Here is a 17,894-nt window from a genome sequence, read left to right on the forward strand (position 1 = left end):
TTTTAGACGCGATCATCCGAAATATTTTTTATTTTTTTCTGTTTGTTTCTATTCTTTTTAAATTTTACTTTTTCCATCCTTTTTGGGATATTTGTTACCATTTCTATTTTTTCCGGCATGTTTGGAGCATGTCCGAGTAAAGTGAAATCAATCAATGTCCAATTATTTTTTTGTTTGCTTCTCAAGAGTTCACACATTTTTTCTACTGCATCACACAAGCAAAATAACAGAAGAAAACAATTGTTTTAGGTTCATCGATTGCAAATTTGAATAACTTTTTTCGATTATCTGGAAAACTCGATTATCCAGAGTGAATTTTTTTCAATACTCCGGAAAATAACTCCATAATCGAGTCCGGTCTGTATTGCTAAATTCCAGCTTTAACTACAATAAAACCATTCGAAAATTCTGAAAAAAAACTAACTAACACTGCCTTTTGGCGGGCTAAATGTTTTCTCATATAAAGAATCTGTCCTCGAACTCCTTTTCCACGATTCTGAAACTTTAGGCATTTTATTAAACTTTCATAAAAGAAGCTTAAACTTCAATGGGCAAACAATACAGTCCAGAATGCTATCCCACCTGTTGGGCAATATCTTTCCACCCTGTAGACAATAGCTAGAGTTCGCCGTTCAACAGTGGCAACAATAGGATGCCGTAATGCGGTACTAATCGAGTGCGAAATTTGCCTTTGTTTACGCAACACACCTGTACACTGGTTGGCAGGAGAAAGACTCTCATCGTGATACCTTCGAGCAAACAGTAAGCATCATAATTATGCGCAGTGCAACGACGATGGACCGCTGAAGATGTGCGCGCAGTGATCGGATCGGCGGAGTAGTGCGGGGCAAAAGTTTGTATTGGCCTTTCAGACACATTACAAGCAACATAATCTGGCAACATCTGGTAAGGTAATCCCCTTCAAGACAAACTGAATCTTATGATTATGGTTCTCTCAACAAATTATGTTGCGTTTGCCCCGCATAACTTCATGTGCCCGTGGCAACATTGTGTGCGCGGCCCTGTTCAATCTCGGCTGGCCGTCTGTCCAGTTCGGAACCAGTCAAGAGCTGAGTCAATTACGAAGCGACCACTGAACAGAGAAGGTGTGTTGCCTCCGTTGCTGGCTGTGTTTTCGGTTTCGACGGTGCTAGGAGAAAACATCAACCTTGTTTCGCGATCGCGCGCGTCGTGATCCAGTTTGCAGTCGTTACAGTGCTCCCTTTATTGCATAAAGGCCCACCAAAAAAAAGTGCGAATCTAGTGAGTGAGTGATTTGTTTGCAAGATTCGACAAGCAGTTGATTGTCGAGAGTAATAAAAAGCAAAAAGCGGATGTGAAATCGGTGGATTTGTGTCACCAACACAAAAGAAGTGTAAATTTTACCATCAACGAACGACGGCGACTGTGTAAACCTGCGCGGTTTGGCGGTGCTTGAGCAACGGAAGTCAGGAGATACGGGTACGCGGTGAAGCTGTCAGTCGGCCGACCGAAAGCGAAAAAAAAATCCGTTTCGTGAAAGTAATCATCATTCAGCGACCAACAGCAACAGCGGCAATAACAGTTGTGAAGCAAAAAAAAAGAGACTTTGAAGTTCATCGTTCGTCATCGTACGCAGCAGCAGTGGCGGCCGCAACGATGGATCGATTCTTACGGTTCTTCATTAAGTTTCATGGTTATGCTATCGCTATGGTCAGCATCTTGTTCGCCCTAGTGAGCGTACTCTTCACCAGACTGAATTACCATTATCCGTTAGAGGAGTGTAAGTTTTTTCCCCGCGGAATTATCATTGTTAATTCAATTTTTTCGTTCATCTGCAATTTCTCTCCTGTTCGTCTTCGCACCGCAACGCGCACGTAGGGTACAATTTTCGCTTCTCCGGCATACCGATGCTGATACTGGGGTCCGCCTGGCTGATGGCTAGCGTCATTCTCATAATTGGAGTATTTAAGGTGAATGGATTAGTTATCATATGAAACCAGAGCGGGAGCACCGAATGTGACCGTTTCGACCGTTTTTGCAGGAATGCGTCCGACTGATCTACCCGTACGGAGTTGTGTTTGTCCTGGAACTGACGACACTGATACTCCGGGATGTTTATCTGCTGGTAGCCGGCAAGGATTGGGGCGAAATGGTGTTCATCAACATTAGTGTCGTGCTGCTGCTCTGTAAGTAAACTGTTCAGCTTCTGAATCAAAACCAAACCGCAACATCGTGCTGCACTATTTGCTCTGCTATTTGTTTGAAAACGCTACCATCAATGACGCCATAAGGCCACACATAACACATAACGTCTGTGCCGCCGCGGTGGTTTCCATTCGCTTTACGCTCGGATGCACAATTATATCAAAGAGAAAAGTAGCAAAAATATTTGCATCTCAAGCGTAGCTCATTTGGGCATTTTCTAGCCTGCAATGGGCACACTTTCGCACTCGTTTTATAGTCTTTTTTTGTTGGTTGTGCTTTGCGCGATATTCGGTCGGTAAGTTCGCGCCGAAATCGTGCTTTTGGTGCTTGATGTGTCAAGCTGCGGTCATTAACCAGTTCATTTCGCGGAGTGCTTTAAAAAATATTGGATTTATAGAGTGGTTCAACGATTTATATGATATGTTCGCAGTTTGCTACCGAAATAGTTTAACAGGGATAAAACACAAACCGATTTCTAACTGATGAGAACATTTCTAAGTATTCATACATAAACATTGATTATTATTCGATATAAAATTTAAGTGCAAAATTTTTCTAAACTATCATTGAGATTTGTTTCCAGAACTTGTGTTCCTTAAATCGTGCAATGCACAAAAATAAGTAAAATTTCTGTACGCTTCATACGAAGCTGAACAAAATAACAGCAGAAGGGTCTATGATGAGTTAACAAACACAGACTTGACACAGAATCACGACAAACTGTTTTGGCTATGAATAATAAATTTTAGAATTTATACACTTCTTAATCGTTGCTCTGTAAAGCTTAGTATTCAGCAGGGTGTTAATAAAAATCGATTTTACGAATTTCTCTAAGCGGTAGGACTCAAATGTTTTGTCACCTCGCCTCTTTGCAAAATTTCAGCTCAATCGGACTTTGGGAACACGAGCCTCTAGGTGGCAAAAGTTTCACTTTTTAGATTGATGAAGGAAAGCACAGAAAATTTTTTATGCCAAATGTTATAGAAACGCATAAAACGACGAGATCTGGTGTTAAATAAGAAAAAAAAATCGGAAAAAACTTTCTGAGACTTAGAAATTTTTGAGCTGGGAAACTTTCTCAAATCAAAAATTTCTGAACCCTGAAAAGTCGATTTTTTCCGAATTTTTGTTTTCGAGATAACACCAGATCTCGACGTTTTTTCGGAACCCTAGTATAAAGAATAGAAATTCGAGATCGTTACGAAGACTGTACACATCCGTACATGTCAGCAGCAAACCGCGGGCTGCCAAAAAATGCCAACGGGCATTTTGTACCACCGCACCAGTTGAACACGCAAATTAGCTCTTCAGTGCACAAAATATGATTACTACCTAGACCGCACGACGACAAACGACAGCATTCCTGCTGCTTTTGTATCATTTTAATTGCGCTCTACATGTTATAAATTTCAGCGTAAATTTGAGATTACACAGCCCAAGCTAAAATGATGCTTTGAAATACTCAGAGTTGTCAAAATCGTATTTGGTCGGCGTGCGACCAGACCGAACCAAACGCCATTCCTAAAAAAATGAGTTAATAACAGCAGTGTATGTGAAAATTTATAATCTATCTTTCATGGAAAAATTAAATTATTTGAATACTTCCTAATGATATTATAGCAGAAATTCAATGTAGCAGCTTGTAAAGCGCCGATTAAAGCTTAAACCGTTGATTACTCGAAATAAAGTTTCTGGCGCTTGGCTCGGTTTGGCTGCACGCCGACCATTTACAAAAAACATATTTGGCGCGCAACTCAGTTCTCGCTTTACAACTCTATTGTTCAAAAACAATTAGCTACAAATCCTTCAAAGTATTACCTTTCGCTAGCAACAATCTTGTCCCATTCTTCTGGCTGAGCTCGAATACCGTTACGATAAAAGAGTTCATGGTTTGATGCTATCCACGAATCAAACCATTTTCCGATATCTTCATATGACCAGAACTGCTGATCAACCAGACCATGTGCCATCGAACGGAACGAGTAATAATCGGACGTCACAATATCTGCGGAACATGGCGGGTGAGGTAGGGCTTCCAATTTGAGCATTTTTATGTAAGTTTCAACGACTATGGCAGTATGAGGCAGAGCTTTGTCATGCAGTAGAATCACTTTTTCGTGCCTCTGCTCGTTTTTCGCACACTGCTCGGCTCAATCGCATTAATCAAAGCCGATACCGTTCCCTAGTGATGGTTTCGTCCGGTTCCAACAGCTCATAATCAATAACACCATAATGACTTCAGTTTTCACCCCCACTTCACGATGCGATGAAGGCAATTTTTCGTTTTTGCTGCTGTAGCATTTGTTAACAGGCGAAAAAACAACGCTCTACGTCCCTTGGCTTCGAATCATGAGGTCCCCAAGTTTCTTGTTTTTGAATCATTGCCAAAGCATGTATTCGTTTAGATACAGCTTGAAAAGTAACCGAAGCAAGCTGTTTTTGCGTTTGGCATGAATTCTCATCGAGAATTTCCTCTAATTCAGCGTCTTCTCAGGTTTTCGACCTTTCTTCACAAGGACAGTTGTCAACCGCCTTTAGAGCGACGCGACCAATCCCAGTACGTTGTTTCACTTATAAAGAATTTCTTTATTCCCAGATTGCCGTGATATGACATTGTGACGTATATCCAAGTGATCAGTTTTTCAGTACGCTCCAAAAACGAACGAATTCCTCTCCCATTTTGTATTGAAATGGGTGCCAACGTCACTTTGTTTTTTTTTGATTTTGACAACGAAAAGGAAGATACCAAAACATAGGTCTTAGAATAATGAACAAATTGGCATGAAAAACCCATTTTCGAAAAAATGGCCTTGACATCATTTTGTCATGTCACGGCAACAGAGCCCGCCTATTTTTGACCTGGAGCCAGCCTAACTGCTGTCAAACCCCTTTATCAGTTTGAGTATTTTTATCAGTTTTAGTACACTCTCGCATGGATCAAGTTCATAAACAACTATCTGGCATTTCTTTCTTACTACTTACAATATCATAGCTTTATTTCTGGATAGGTTGGCACTGTTCCAGTGGAACAAATAAATTCGCTTTTAGAGCAGCATTTCCGTAAACTTTTCAACTCTCGATGCGCTTCAGTTGCCGTTTTCTTTGAATGAAAACAGAAAAGTATCACTTCTCTCAAATGATGATTATTTGACCCAAAATCAGACATTTTCATCCAACTAGAATAAAACCGCTAACATATCAAGGCATTTATATTAATATGTCTCAGGTCCCAAGTAGAATTAAATGGAGACATAGCATATTCTCAATATTCAATTCCGTTCTACTAGGACGCTCAAGAAGAAACTTATTAGTTCATAACGTTTTAGAAATGTCAGAATCGACAAGCATTTATTTTTGTATGGCTGAAGGGTATTGAGCAGAAGGGCCACTGCGACAGGGATGGTTCTCTTTTGTAGCTGGTCCCGATTGGTTTACTCAGTTTTCTAGAGCTAGAACCGATTGATGGAGTTGAGCCTGTTAGTTGCCAGGCTTCGTTTCGCTCATCTTCATCTTATAGAGAACATAGTTTTCGCTCCTCTTAACAACTGTGAGCTTACATTCAATGTGCATCACACCATCTGATATAGAGAGAGAACGCTGAGTAAAAATATCTCTGGCGATGAAACGCTCCTTATTTGACGAAGCCGAAGTCCGGTAAAACTCTTGTAAATAGCACATCCGCGCACGCAAGATAAGTGAAATAAATTGCTCGGCAAACAACTGAGAATTGTTTTACCGTTCTCATCGTTCTGAGGTGCGGCAAGAACAGTATAAAATCGAACATTCTGCAGAATACGCACTCATGGTGAGTTATGAGATGTGGCTTCAATGTGAACCTAAATGTTTTGTTCTTTGGCCAACTTCTGTTTTAGTAACGGAGAAGCAAACGACAACTGCTCCCTCTTAAACTGAGAGAGGAAACAACTGTTTACCCCTCGCACGCGATGATTAAGAGTGAAACTGAACTCTGCGACTGTATGTGGATAGTAACTCACTCTGTGTGAGAGAAAGTCTGGTTCTACAAGGAGTTTGCCAGGTAGAGGAGGAAATTTGAGCAAAAATCAAGAGAATGCAAGAAGCCTGTTAGTCGCAAGCCTTTTGATGAAACCAGTGATTGCTATGGGATTGTTACTACATACCTGGTATGAAGTCAGGAGGTAACTTTCGAAGGAGTTGAAGCAAAATCCTCGCAAATGCAGAGCAAAAGCGCTGAACTCTATAGTTAAGCGTTACAAAAGCGGCAGCGGCAGAATTTTGCCGACTTTCTTTGAATGATAGAGAACAGGACAGTATCGAGTGAGGAGTCCTATGATGATACTATGATGATAGATCACTACGAGTTACCCTGCGCATGTTTCCATTAACATACTAATGGCGGATGTGGAGGTACCCAGAAACGCTTCGGGTATAATTGCTCTTAGATTAATCTGGAAATACATTTAGCGGACTTTAATCCTAGTAGTGCAGCCTGACCGTCAAAAAACGTGTTGATCTTTGCAAATCTAGGTCCCTGATCCTGTCTGGGAACCAATTTTCAAGCCATCCGTGTAGAAACTGCTCTCTATTGCATCACATTGAGCGATCGTTTTTGTGAACTCCTTAGAATGCTAAGGTAACCCCAGCATAGTTAGAGTTTTTCGCAGCCTAAGTTCTTTTTTTTCACATAAGGATGTAGACATTGTAGAGGTAGCAACCAGAGCTTTGGTTCAATGGCTGCATTCGACTGACTGTTTTAGTGGGGTTGGTGGGGTCTCCTCTCCTTTTAGGCAACACCGATTTCTTTTGATTTCCTGCAATTCTCATTGCTCTGCTCGAGAGCGTTGCTTGGACTCTGCTCGTTTCACTATTTTCGACTTCTTCAGTTTGTAAAGCCGTTTAAATAGATGTAAAGAACGTGTTATCGAGAGCTCCCTCAATATCAAGAAAGATACAGACCGCTGCCTCTTCATATTTTTATGACTTTTCGATCTTCGTCACTAAGTAATGCAAAGCGGTTTCAGTATATATACCCTGCTATGCATAGTGATGTTTATGCAAGGATAAGTCCTTCAGAAACTCGCTGCGAATGTAGTTATCCGTAATTGTCTTGTCTTTTTTGCCCGGTTTTAGTATAAACACAATTGGCTGACGAGTTCAGGCATAATGACCCCGTCCGATTTTTGAAAATAGAGTTTGGTAGACTGCCATCCGGTATTGGTAACTTCTCAGGCTCAAAAGAGCCTACTGTCCAGTTAATAGAAGTCTCCATGAACAGTCGACGAGCGGGCAGTGCAAAGTCACGTGATTTTGTACGTCTGGATCCGAGGTTCTGTGGCGTTTCAACGTTCGATCCGGAGTTCACTGTCGAGCCGGAAAAGTGAATGTTTATAAGATCCTCTAGGGTTTCTTTGATAGTGACAGTCAAACTACCAGCTTTTTTTTAATTGCTTGGATATCGCTTTTTGCAATCGCGTTGTCTTAGGCAGAGTCTGGATGTGCCTCACAGAATCGAACCCTGGATCTCCTTTAAACTTTGCGTAGCTCAGTGTTGTATTTAGTGAAGGATGCTCTATAGCAATGGATTCCAACCTGTTTGGCTCTTTTACTAAACACAAAGAACTCCGCGATCCCTTTTGCGAAGCATTAAGAGCTTCGCGGCCCCCGAAAAAAAATTCAGATACATGTTTTGCGTTTTTTAGTCTCATATCGTTCAGCAAGTCTAATTTGTTCCACTTCTTGATCCTAATACGCAAATAAATTGAAAATCCGCTTTCACAGAGGTATGTAAAAACAAATTGAAATTATCTGTCGGACCCCTTGCCGTCCGCGGACCCTCTGTTAGGTATCACTGCTCTACAGGCATCCCAGTTAGACGTGATTTCAGCCCTATTGAGCTTGCCGATGAAAGTTGCTGAGTGTTTCGTTCCACCCGGGCATATCACGGCAGACTGTCCGTTTTGTTAACAACAAGCACTTACTGTGCTGGTGTCATCTATTGATGAATAGCGAGAACTTCGTTGCGCACCTAATATTATAATTACATTTCTTAGCCAATAAGTTAGCAATTAAGTTAGTTGTAAGTTTACTTCCCCTTTTCTGACAAGTAGGTTTAAATCCCTACGAATGATAAGTCCTAATTGCGAAAGCAAACAAATCCTAACAATTAAAATTACAAATTTTTAACAGTGTTGAGAAGTCACCATTTGTGATTGGACACACATACTCATTATTTATTAATATTTATCATAAATACTTAAGCTGAAATAAAGAAAAAAAAGATTATATTTCTTCAGAAAAGTGAGTCTCTTTCATGTTCTAAACATGCTCCGGAGCTCCGGAGCCGGAAGGTTACAGAGTACGGTTTGGTAAGCGGGTGGTCGTGGATTCGAATCTTAGTAGAATTAGGCCATTTGATTGTCAAAGGACTTTAGCGTGGGTTTATTCTCAGGCTTCCCACCACGTACTCTTCCTTCAATCTAAATGCTTCAGTACGCCTGTTGACTGTTGACTCTCCTTCTTACAAAAATAAGTCCCTATCACAATAAAACTGGTGTGAGCAAGGTATAAAAGCTCTCTACAGGGAATTGTAATCAGGCGATATTGTTGAGATGGACAGAGGCTCGCGGTTCAGTAGAGCAGTAAGTTTGAAACAAACAGGTAAAATTTACTCACAAGCACGGATATGAATGATTCAGTAGTGATACTGCTAAAAATATGAAGTGCAGGGTACAGAAAACACCTGGGCAATATCACAATAGATCTAATTTCTGGTCGCAGTGATGAGTCCACACAAAAAAAAAATGTTCCAAACAGAAGGAGAAATGTAGAATAATTATCGTTGGGCATTCTTGACAAACGCATCAGAGTGATTTGAGCACAATTTTTTCGCTCTCCACGTGTAAGCGAGTGTGTAAGATTTGGGCCAAAAAAATGTGTTTCTGCATGACTAATAATTTTGTAGAATATTTTAAAAAATATACACAAAACCTTAGAAAAAAGTTATATTGAAATATATCATTTGGGTGAACTTTTTATAGGAAACTATACATATATACCTTTCCAAATATAAGAGATAGAAATGTGGCGTTTTCGACAGAGTTTCTAACAAACACATTAGCCACAACTTTCTTGAAGACACTGACTGTCGTTCTCATTATCTTTAAAAATATATATTCTTCATATCACTTCTAAATGAATTAATCAACAAAAAGTCCTTTTTAAAAGAATCGCAATAAAAAATATAGAAACTTTTCTAAATAAAGTAGGATAGCAGGTTCTGAAGTGCTAAAGAAGCTATGCAGTGCGATAACCGTCGGTTTGTCACCGGGAGGCACTTTGAGCATTTTTTTCTTTGCTTAGACCTATCTGCGCACGGTCCATTTCGCCCGCTTTGATTGGCTCATGGGCCTTCGCTCATTTGATATTCGCTCTACTACGTGAGGATTGATGGATATGGAAAAAGGAGAATCAAAAAAGGAAAAATGACTCGGAGTCACCCCGTGCGCTCCAACTTTAGCAAACAACTAGACGATACTTGCTGTATGGTGCTGTTCTTCATTCGTTGCGTGCCGAATCGTCGACCGAGGCACCCAGCTCGAGTGCGTGTTACCTAGGAAGCAAGAGCTACTTTTTTGTCTCTGCACTGTGCTTTGCCAAGTCTGCCTTTATTGTCTTGCATGATTGTTCTTCAAATTACCAAACTTTCTAATGACTTTACTAACCCCTTGCTGATCATAGGATAAAGCGCTATTCACATTGCTTCCGTGCCGTGTTTGAGTCGTGTCTGAGGCGTGTCCGTGCCGTATGCATGTTTGAGACTGATTGCACTCCTTCTTACGAACGCTTGCTCACCAAATCGTCATGCCGAGTCCGACCAGAGCCAAGCTGCCGCCGAGCAAGTAGTGACACATTTTATCTGAAGTGCGCTTGCGGGATGATAAGAACCGAAGATGTTCTTTCACATACACGCATTAACATTTCTCAGTGAGAGCACGATGCAGTGTGAGTGCATGAAAATCCCGGAAAGAAGCATACACGGAGCGATCACGGCTCGGGTCTTGCACGAAAGCAGTGGGAATAGCGCTTAGGATATTTTAAAGTTGGAGTGAATTAACCCTCTAGTGCCCAGTGCCGCCTCTAGACGGTCTTCAGTTGAACCTCTAAAATGCTTCGATCAATACTTAAAAATGTTTATAAAAAATGAAGTGAAATTTTTCTAAGTCCGTCTGAAAATTAACTTGGGCACTAGAGGGTTAAACATGACTACTGAATGAATATTCTTATTTATTAAAGTCAGGGCCGGCGGTTTATGTGGGTAATATGGGTGGTAGTACCCACTCGAATTATCGGACAAAACCCAAAAAAATATGTAATGCTTTCTATGTTCAAAACTTAAACTTCAAATGGATATCGTTGAGCGAGGGTTTATAAAGCTATATATTTCATGCATTTCTAAGCGATTTGCTATCAAACAAAATTTCAATTTCGAAAACTTCACTCTTGTGCAATTTTTCATTGTTCAAAAAAGTGAGACTTTCATTACTGTGTACTGTATACTTATAAGTGAAGCCTTACCAGAAGTCCGATTAGGTTTAAATTTTGGATGGAGACACCTTTTCGAGGAGACAAAACTGTTGAGCTCTAACGTTTGTACGAAAAAATGCACAAAAATGTCGATTTTTCATGGGTTTACCTTTACACGCATTATCGACGCATGCAGACTCAATCATAGCAATCCATGAGTCAGCAGAAAAAATACCCCTGAAACTACATCATTTAGAAGTGTGCGCGTTTAAACAACGGTACCCGACCGCGTCAAAAACGGATATCGTGCGACACTTGGTGGACGCCGGATTCTCCTACTTCAGCATCTACAATATCTTGGCACTATTGGACAAGAATCACGACGCCACGACGCTGAGCGATAATAAGCTCCAAAGGATGCTGAAGAGACCGAGGGAAAAGTGGCTATATCACTACGTGCGTCGGGAGGTCGGTGCCACCGGCCAAACTGTGAAAATTACCTGGTGAACATGCATGGCAACGACTGGCAGGGCACTCCGTATTCAACTTAGGCGGTATCCATAAATTACGTAACGCTCATATGGGGGAGGGGGGGTAACCTTGAGAGTTACGATTTGTTACACAGGGGTGGGGGGAGGAAAGTTCAGCGTTACGTAACGAAAAATCTCTGGAGTGACTCTTCAAAAACGTACATTTTTATCATGGAAATCCCTTTGCAGCGTTACGTAATTTTTATGGGAGGTAGATGTTGGCGTTACGTTTCGTTTCGTTACATATAGGGGGGTGGGGGTCCAAAAATCGGGTTTTTGCGTTACGTAATTTATGGATGTCGGCTTACTGAGCTCCGAGGTGAAGTTCATTTGACACACCAAGTTCCCCAAGAAGGTGCTGCTGTGGCTGACAATCAGCCAGAAGGGAATGTCCAAGCCGCTCTTCTCTCGATCCGGACTGGAAAATTTATAGTGAGAAGTGCCTACCGAAAGTTGCGTCGTTCATCAAGAAATACCATAAAGGCGGAAGCGCGCTGGACTGGCTGGATCTGCGGTCGGACCACTATTCGAAGCAATCGTTGGAGGAGTAGAGCGTCCCCTAGGTGCGCCCCATCGAGAGTTTCTGGGCAAAACTGAAGCGTCAGAACTACTCCAACACTTTTGTCACAAAAGTTAATAAATAAAACGAAGAAGGAACTCAAAAACATGCCTACACGCTTGTATTCGTCCGCCATGGCGATTGTTCCGGTTAACTGCCGAAAGGCTACCCATGAACCTTCCCTATTCCTTACTACCCACTCGGGGAAATAGTGTGACGCCGGCCCTGATTACAGTGGCTTCTAGATGTTATCACTAGTCTATTGTCTCATTGCTCGATAAGTTTAAATTCGATTCTAGCACGATTAAAGCTTCGATTTAATCATCTCTCCAATGTAACGATCACTTTTACTAATGAGAAAAAATGTAACACTTTATTCTAATCACAAAAATGCAGAATTGTGTGATAAGATGTGGTGTAATCTGTGACCTGAGTAGCATACAAGATTACCATAGTTGGAGCTCCAGAACGTTAAAATCATAGCCGAGGAAATATGATTCATACTTAATATTAATCAAGAGATTATTATCGGAGTGCACCAAGATCTTTTTTACGCGGGTTCCGGAATTTACTCGGATTACGGAGTTTGGGCGGATTTTTTTTTTCACGCACTACGTACCTCGCGTAGAAAAGGACTTCAATGTATTGTAAACTATCCAAAGGTAGTTCACGGTACTCTATTTACAGTTTATGATATTTTGAATGAAAGATTATTGAAAACAATTTTGATCTTTTACAAGTTATATGATTTCATGACTCAAATGAAAAAGTGAAAAATCTTCATGTCGAAGTAGTAGAAAAATTGAGAGGAACCAAGTTGAATTTCAATTAAAATGTGTGAATTATTTATTTAACATATATTAAAAAAAAAACAACTTAATGACTATTCTTTTCAAAATGATTTAATAAGTTAACAACTAAACACTTGGCGAAGAGCAAAGATGAGTTGAGTTAAGACAAAGTTTTGCCTTAAAATGATCAAAATATCGTAAATCCTGAATTTTTTGAATATGTTTTTTTTTGTTCGACATTATTTCATGTCAGCAAGCCATGCATCTTGTAAAAGTAAAGCAAAGAAAAATTTTTCCAGTAATTTTTGTGATAACATTCTAGTTTTTATCTCAACCTTCTCATAAAAGCATTACTATTTACTGTTTCGTGCACCCTTCCACTTGAACCTCCAGTTACTGGAAAACTGCTTTACACGAATGTAACAGACTGTAGAAGGTTCACTATGCTGGATGGAATGCAATTCCGCGCATACTTGAAGCGGGAAAAAAAACAACGTTTCTGAAGCGAATGAAACAATTTGCCTCGCTGCTAGTCTAAATGGCAAGCGCATTTTAATTATGCATCTGAGAATATTGAACTATATGGAACAGCATCTACAATGTCTGCTGTTGAATTTTCCAACGTAACTTGAAAATCAGCTGCAGCAAACATTGAAGTCAAGAAGCGTCAAGCAGTTGGGCAGAATACGGTTTGTAATTTTGACCTCATCAACGTAGCTCCATAATACCCCTTGAGCACAAAAACAAAGAAGGTTATAAAATGAGTGCTTCGAAAAATTTCAACACTAAAACGGTACTCCAATGAAATTCGCAAAAACGGTTCAACTCGCCCGGTCCGGCAAGCACCCTGCTGGGGTCGATGGAATGCCAAATGCAGTCCGTCCAGCCGAAAATTAGTGATTTTAATTACCCCGCGAATGAACAAATTACCATCAGCCAAATAAAGCGCACACATATTTTAGCGGTCGCATTACATCATACGTAAAATTTCATTAGTGCAGCCTAATCCTGCCCCATTTCACGCCTCGTGCACATCACAACACAACCAAAATGCGATAATTGATTTCCCGCGGTTTCACGCGCGGGCTTCGCTTTCCCACCCACAGTTATCATTCCGTACATCGCACTGAGTCTGCTCGCCCTGCTCAAGCTGTTCGAAGTGGATCCGATCCTACCGAAGAGCCGCTCCGATAACTTCGTGCGATTTGACAACACTCAAACCAACACGGAAGCATAGGCGGTACCGTTTTTCCCAACCAGCCTCCCCCCGGCAAGGTGCAAAGGTGGCAGTGCCAGCAGGTAAGTGCGTCCATTTCGGCGGGGGTCCGCTATGCGCATTATCGACTGAATTTGTGGTCATATATGTGTAGAAAAAGAGATTCATCCCACCACATCCGCACTGCATGCTGCAGCGCAATTACATCATCAATCATCCGAACAACAATAGAAGAAAACTAAACAGAACAACATGTCTTTACAGCGCATATATCTTCAAGTGATGGCACAAGTCCCCTCCTCTCCTCACCCCGAAGGCTGAAGCGGTGCCGAAAATGAAAACTTTTAATCGTTTTTTTTTTTAATATATAAGACCTGGTGTAATGGTAAATTTCTAATGTTTCTTCTTCGCTATTTTTTCCTCGTGAAAAAAATTAACTCGGGAGCCTATTCGAGTCTGTGGCTGTACGCTCCTCTCTAGTTGTAAGAGGAATCGTTGCTCGTTCCACGATTTTTTTTATTAACACGCAACACGCCGGTGCTATTTTTACTCGACTGATTATTACTATACACTATAAACGTATACTAACGAACTAAGTTTTAGCTTTACCCTAACTGTACTCAACAAACATCTTTTAACCGTCGCATATTTGGTCTAGCGTTGCTCGAAACATTGACAATAGTTAAGGCGATATTTATTATGTCTGGCAATAAATGATGTTTATTTGTTAAGTTTTAATCGTCAGCAGTATCAAATTTTCGTTTTGTAATCATACGTCCGGATTAAATTATCTAGTAGTACAAGAATGGTTAGAGATAAGATTTTTTTATTCGAAAAATCCCGAGCTGCAGTTTTTACGCTATCGTTAACTTTCTAGGGTGGGTTGAATTTATGGAAGCCTCCAGAACTAAACTGTAATTTACTGAATGTAGGATCTTCAGCTGCCCAATTTATCCGAGATCTAATAGCAAAAAAATCTTCAAGTCTATCATTCATCCTTCAGTCGAATCATTCAAATAAATCAATCAAATTGGAACATGAACTAATAGTACATTAAAATTACTAACAATTTATTACAATTCTTGAAAAAATGGTTAAGAGTAGTATATTGAGAATATTGTAATATTCCCAAGTCTCTAAAACATAGTAAAGAAAGAAAACAGATGAATGAAGCATTGAGTTCTAATTGCATATTATGAAACGTCTGATAAGCTTTTCCTGGCAGGGCTTTTCTAGTTTCCATCCATTTAGTTTCGTTATCACATCATTCCAGCAGCAAGGCTTCCCTGTATACAACATCATAATTTATTCCGTCAGCAGTGACGTGATATCTTCCTGAACCTCAACTGACGGCCGGGCATCATTTTTAAACCGAACAAAATTCGTCCCGGTTGGCTCGACGGGAGCATGCTCAAATAGTTTACCCAACGCAACAATAGTCAGCATAATGTGTAAAGTAATATCTGTAATCAAGGTTTACTTTAGAACTGTTTGCATTAGACATCAAGTCTCTGATTGATACTCACACAATGCTGGCAACGCCATCATAGGATTCAGAAGCACGATTTCATACCACGGATCATTGTTCCAAATTAGGACTATATCACGGACAAACAGTAGAAAGAAATCGAGCATGTAAGCAATTGCAAAAGGGTAAATCCATATTTTCGCTTCCTGTTGGTAAGTAGAAGTATGATCAGTTATTGTATTCTCTAATACCGCTACACTTCAAACCTTATACATTCCATAGAGCATTGAAATTCCCACAATCAACCACAGAATTGCGAAGAAAATCATTCCGCTGCCCATGAATCGGTAGTCATAAACTGAGAGTTAAATCGTTAGGTTAAACAGCACAGTTCAAAACAAAACACAACTTACAGCGTTCCAACGGATAAACCATATCCTTACTGTAATTGAAGAATGTCAACGTTAAGATCGCACCCGCAAAAGATGCTAGCGCCAACACGTAACCGTGAAATTTGATATAAAATCGTAAATAGCGTTCCATGCTGCACTTTAAATTATCCTCCAAGTTTCGTTGGGCAACTGACAGTCGTTACTGACGCGGATGGAGTGCAGCGTAGAGCGTTAGAGATTAGAGCTTCTCAGAATATATAAATAATATTCCTTCTCTCCTCTAGTTAGCACACACATTGATTACGCCTGATATAGTTTTTAGATTTTATTGCGCTGCAATGAGAGTGTGTTACATACCATAACCGTATTCAAGGGAGGAGGTGTAATTAGGGTCTCAATAATATGGGGATATTTTGGGCTATCTCAGGAAGTTTATAAGAAATATAAAGCAATGATATTAACCGACTATTTGAGACTTTCATTATGATCGTAAATTTTCTCTTCATGAGATACGACCGCATTATTGTTAATCAAACTCTTGAGTGCAATTTTGGTAAAAAGGTAAAAAGGAGTGAAAAGGTTATTTTGCTTACTTAGGCGATAATAGTAATATTATATACAAAATTTAAATGTGATCGACTGAAAATACTATCGTTTCAATACATGCCGACAATGGAAACAGGCTTGAAGGTGCAGCAATGGTGCAGCCCAAAACTAGCTTGAAGTATTAGCAATACCGCTATTGAGAAGTAGGAAGCTCATTATTTATCTGTGCTTGTGTGTACCATGGCACGTGGTTGCACGTTTATACGATATTACGTTTACACTAGCTGACCTGACCAACTCTGTTCGGCCCATTTTATTTTTCTTTCTTTAAACAGTTTTAAACATTTTTAATTGATTCTATCTTGCGATTTGTTTTTAGTCTGCAAATGCATGACGAATATTGGACGATATTCTACACGTTCAAACTCAAAGGATAAATCACCACCTTTTGGCTACCATGTATCACCTTGGTTCTGGAAATATCCATATTGGGTGGAATTCGATCATTTTCAGCTGTTCTCCAGAAACAGGAAGTCGTCATCTTTCTCAATTTCTGGCCTTTGAGCATCAATCTGATTTCGGTAATACCCATATTGGGTGGTATTTAGTTATTTTTGGCTGTTTTGCTGTCCTCAGCCGATTCTTGGCTGCTATGCATCATACCGATTACAAAAATACCCAAATTTGGTAATATCCTTGGTGACAACCGGAAGTCATCATTTTGAATTACGAAATGGGATGTGGAGTCAATTTTTGATTCCTGTACATAAACCTTATTTTGGAAATACCTATATTGGTTGGTAATCGGCCATGTTTGGCTGTTTGTCAGTCACCGGAAGTCGCCATCTCATTGTTTAAAATGGCATTTGTGATCGCTTTTTTAATTCTCTAAATGCTTCTGGTTCCGAAAATATCCACATGAGGTGGAATTCGGTCATTTTGTGCTGCATTTTTAAAATCGGAAGTCGCCATCTCAGAACTGGGATGTCTAACCATCATAGAAATATTTCTTGTCTTCGAAAACTTCCACGTGCTGAGTTTGGTACCATTTTCTTGATTAGCTCCCAAGTTATGCAGATATTATTGTTTAATTTGTTTAGGAGCCCTCCCTTCGAGAAAAGGAAAAGGAATTGAACCACCATAAAAATATTTCTTGCACACAAAAACCTACACTTTCTTTCCACGGGTAATAACGGGTCCAGACAACCGAGCCGTATTTTAATGTAGTGCAATCAAATGAGCAGTAAGTATCCAAAAGCTCTAAAGGCTTTATAGACGGCAAACAAAATGTGAGGTGTAACCTTCGGTTACATTGCGTGAGCTGGCTCCGCCACGATTGAAACTTCATCCAGACTTGCTCTACTAAAATCCCCCTCCTCCCAGATTCTACCTTGGATTCAGAGAGCATCTACATGAGTGATATCCCTGTCGTTTAACGTCTAGGGGGCGTTTGCCATGTAGAAACCTCGTCACTAGTGTAGGGAACAAGGATATTACAAATAGAAAGAGAAAGAGAGAAAGTACAAATGAAAGAGCGTAGGAAAAGCAACACAATAAGAGTCAGTCGTATGATTAGCTTTGAAAGTGAAAGACGCTTTAGTAAAGTTGCAGAGAATGTGAATCTAAATGTAAAAGAGGATGGCCAGGACACTACAATGGCGCAGTCTGGTAAGTTCGAACCGAGTCCCTTGAGAGGGTCTTTC

The 17,894-nt window shown here is 40.2% G+C and overlaps 3 protein-coding genes across 6 annotated transcripts in view; 1 reads left to right on the top strand and 2 right to left on the bottom strand.

Annotated features, from left to right (window-relative positions):
- Nucleotides 1-17,894, bottom strand: part of LOC129724929 (uncharacterized) — a 311,814-nt gene that overhangs the window by 157,137 nt on the left and 136,783 nt on the right. The window lies entirely within an intron of this gene.
- Nucleotides 1,001-14,591, top strand: LOC129724941 (uncharacterized). The gene is made up of 5 exons (XM_055680230.1): nt 1,001-1,762; nt 1,861-1,952; nt 2,024-2,168; nt 13,676-13,868; nt 14,050-14,591. The coding sequence occupies exons 1-4, from the start codon at nt 1,639-1,641 to the stop codon at nt 13,804-13,806; spliced, it is 492 nt and encodes a 163-aa protein (XP_055536205.1). The 5' UTR covers nt 1,001-1,638; the 3' UTR covers nt 13,807-13,868; nt 14,050-14,591.
- Nucleotides 14,877-15,860, bottom strand: LOC129724935 (uncharacterized). Its single transcript, XM_055680225.1, has 4 exons — nt 15,667-15,860; nt 15,520-15,611; nt 15,312-15,459; nt 14,877-15,248 (listed from the first exon to the last, which is right to left on the bottom strand). Exons 1-4 carry the CDS (start codon nt 15,794-15,796, stop codon nt 15,091-15,093), a joined length of 528 nt encoding a protein of 175 aa, XP_055536200.1. The 5' UTR covers nt 15,797-15,860; the 3' UTR covers nt 14,877-15,090.

Source organism: Wyeomyia smithii, chromosome 2 (genome assembly GCF_029784165.1).
Source record: "Wyeomyia smithii strain HCP4-BCI-WySm-NY-G18 chromosome 2, ASM2978416v1, whole genome shotgun sequence".
Taxonomy (NCBI): domain Eukaryota; kingdom Metazoa; phylum Arthropoda; class Insecta; order Diptera; family Culicidae; genus Wyeomyia; species Wyeomyia smithii.

Coding starts and splice junctions, on each gene's coding strand:
- LOC129724935 (XM_055680225.1), bottom strand. CDS start 15,796: ATGGAACGCTATTTACGATTTTATATCAAATTTCACGGTTACGTGTTG. Junction 15,612..15,666: donor GGTTTATCCGTTGGAACGCT/GTAAGTTGTGTT, acceptor TTTAACTCTCAG/TTTATGACTACCGATTCATG. Junction 15,249..15,311: donor GATGGCGTTGCCAGCATTGT/GTGAGTATCAAT, acceptor CCTTGATTACAG/ATATTACTTTACACATTATG.
- LOC129724941 (XM_055680230.1), top strand. CDS start 1,639: ATGGATCGATTCTTACGGTTCTTCATTAAGTTTCATGGTTATGCTATC. Junction 1,763..1,860: donor CCATTATCCGTTAGAGGAGT/GTAAGTTTTTTC, acceptor ACGCGCACGTAG/GGTACAATTTTCGCTTCTCC. Junction 1,953..2,023: donor TCATAATTGGAGTATTTAAG/GTGAATGGATTA, acceptor CCGTTTTTGCAG/GAATGCGTCCGACTGATCTA.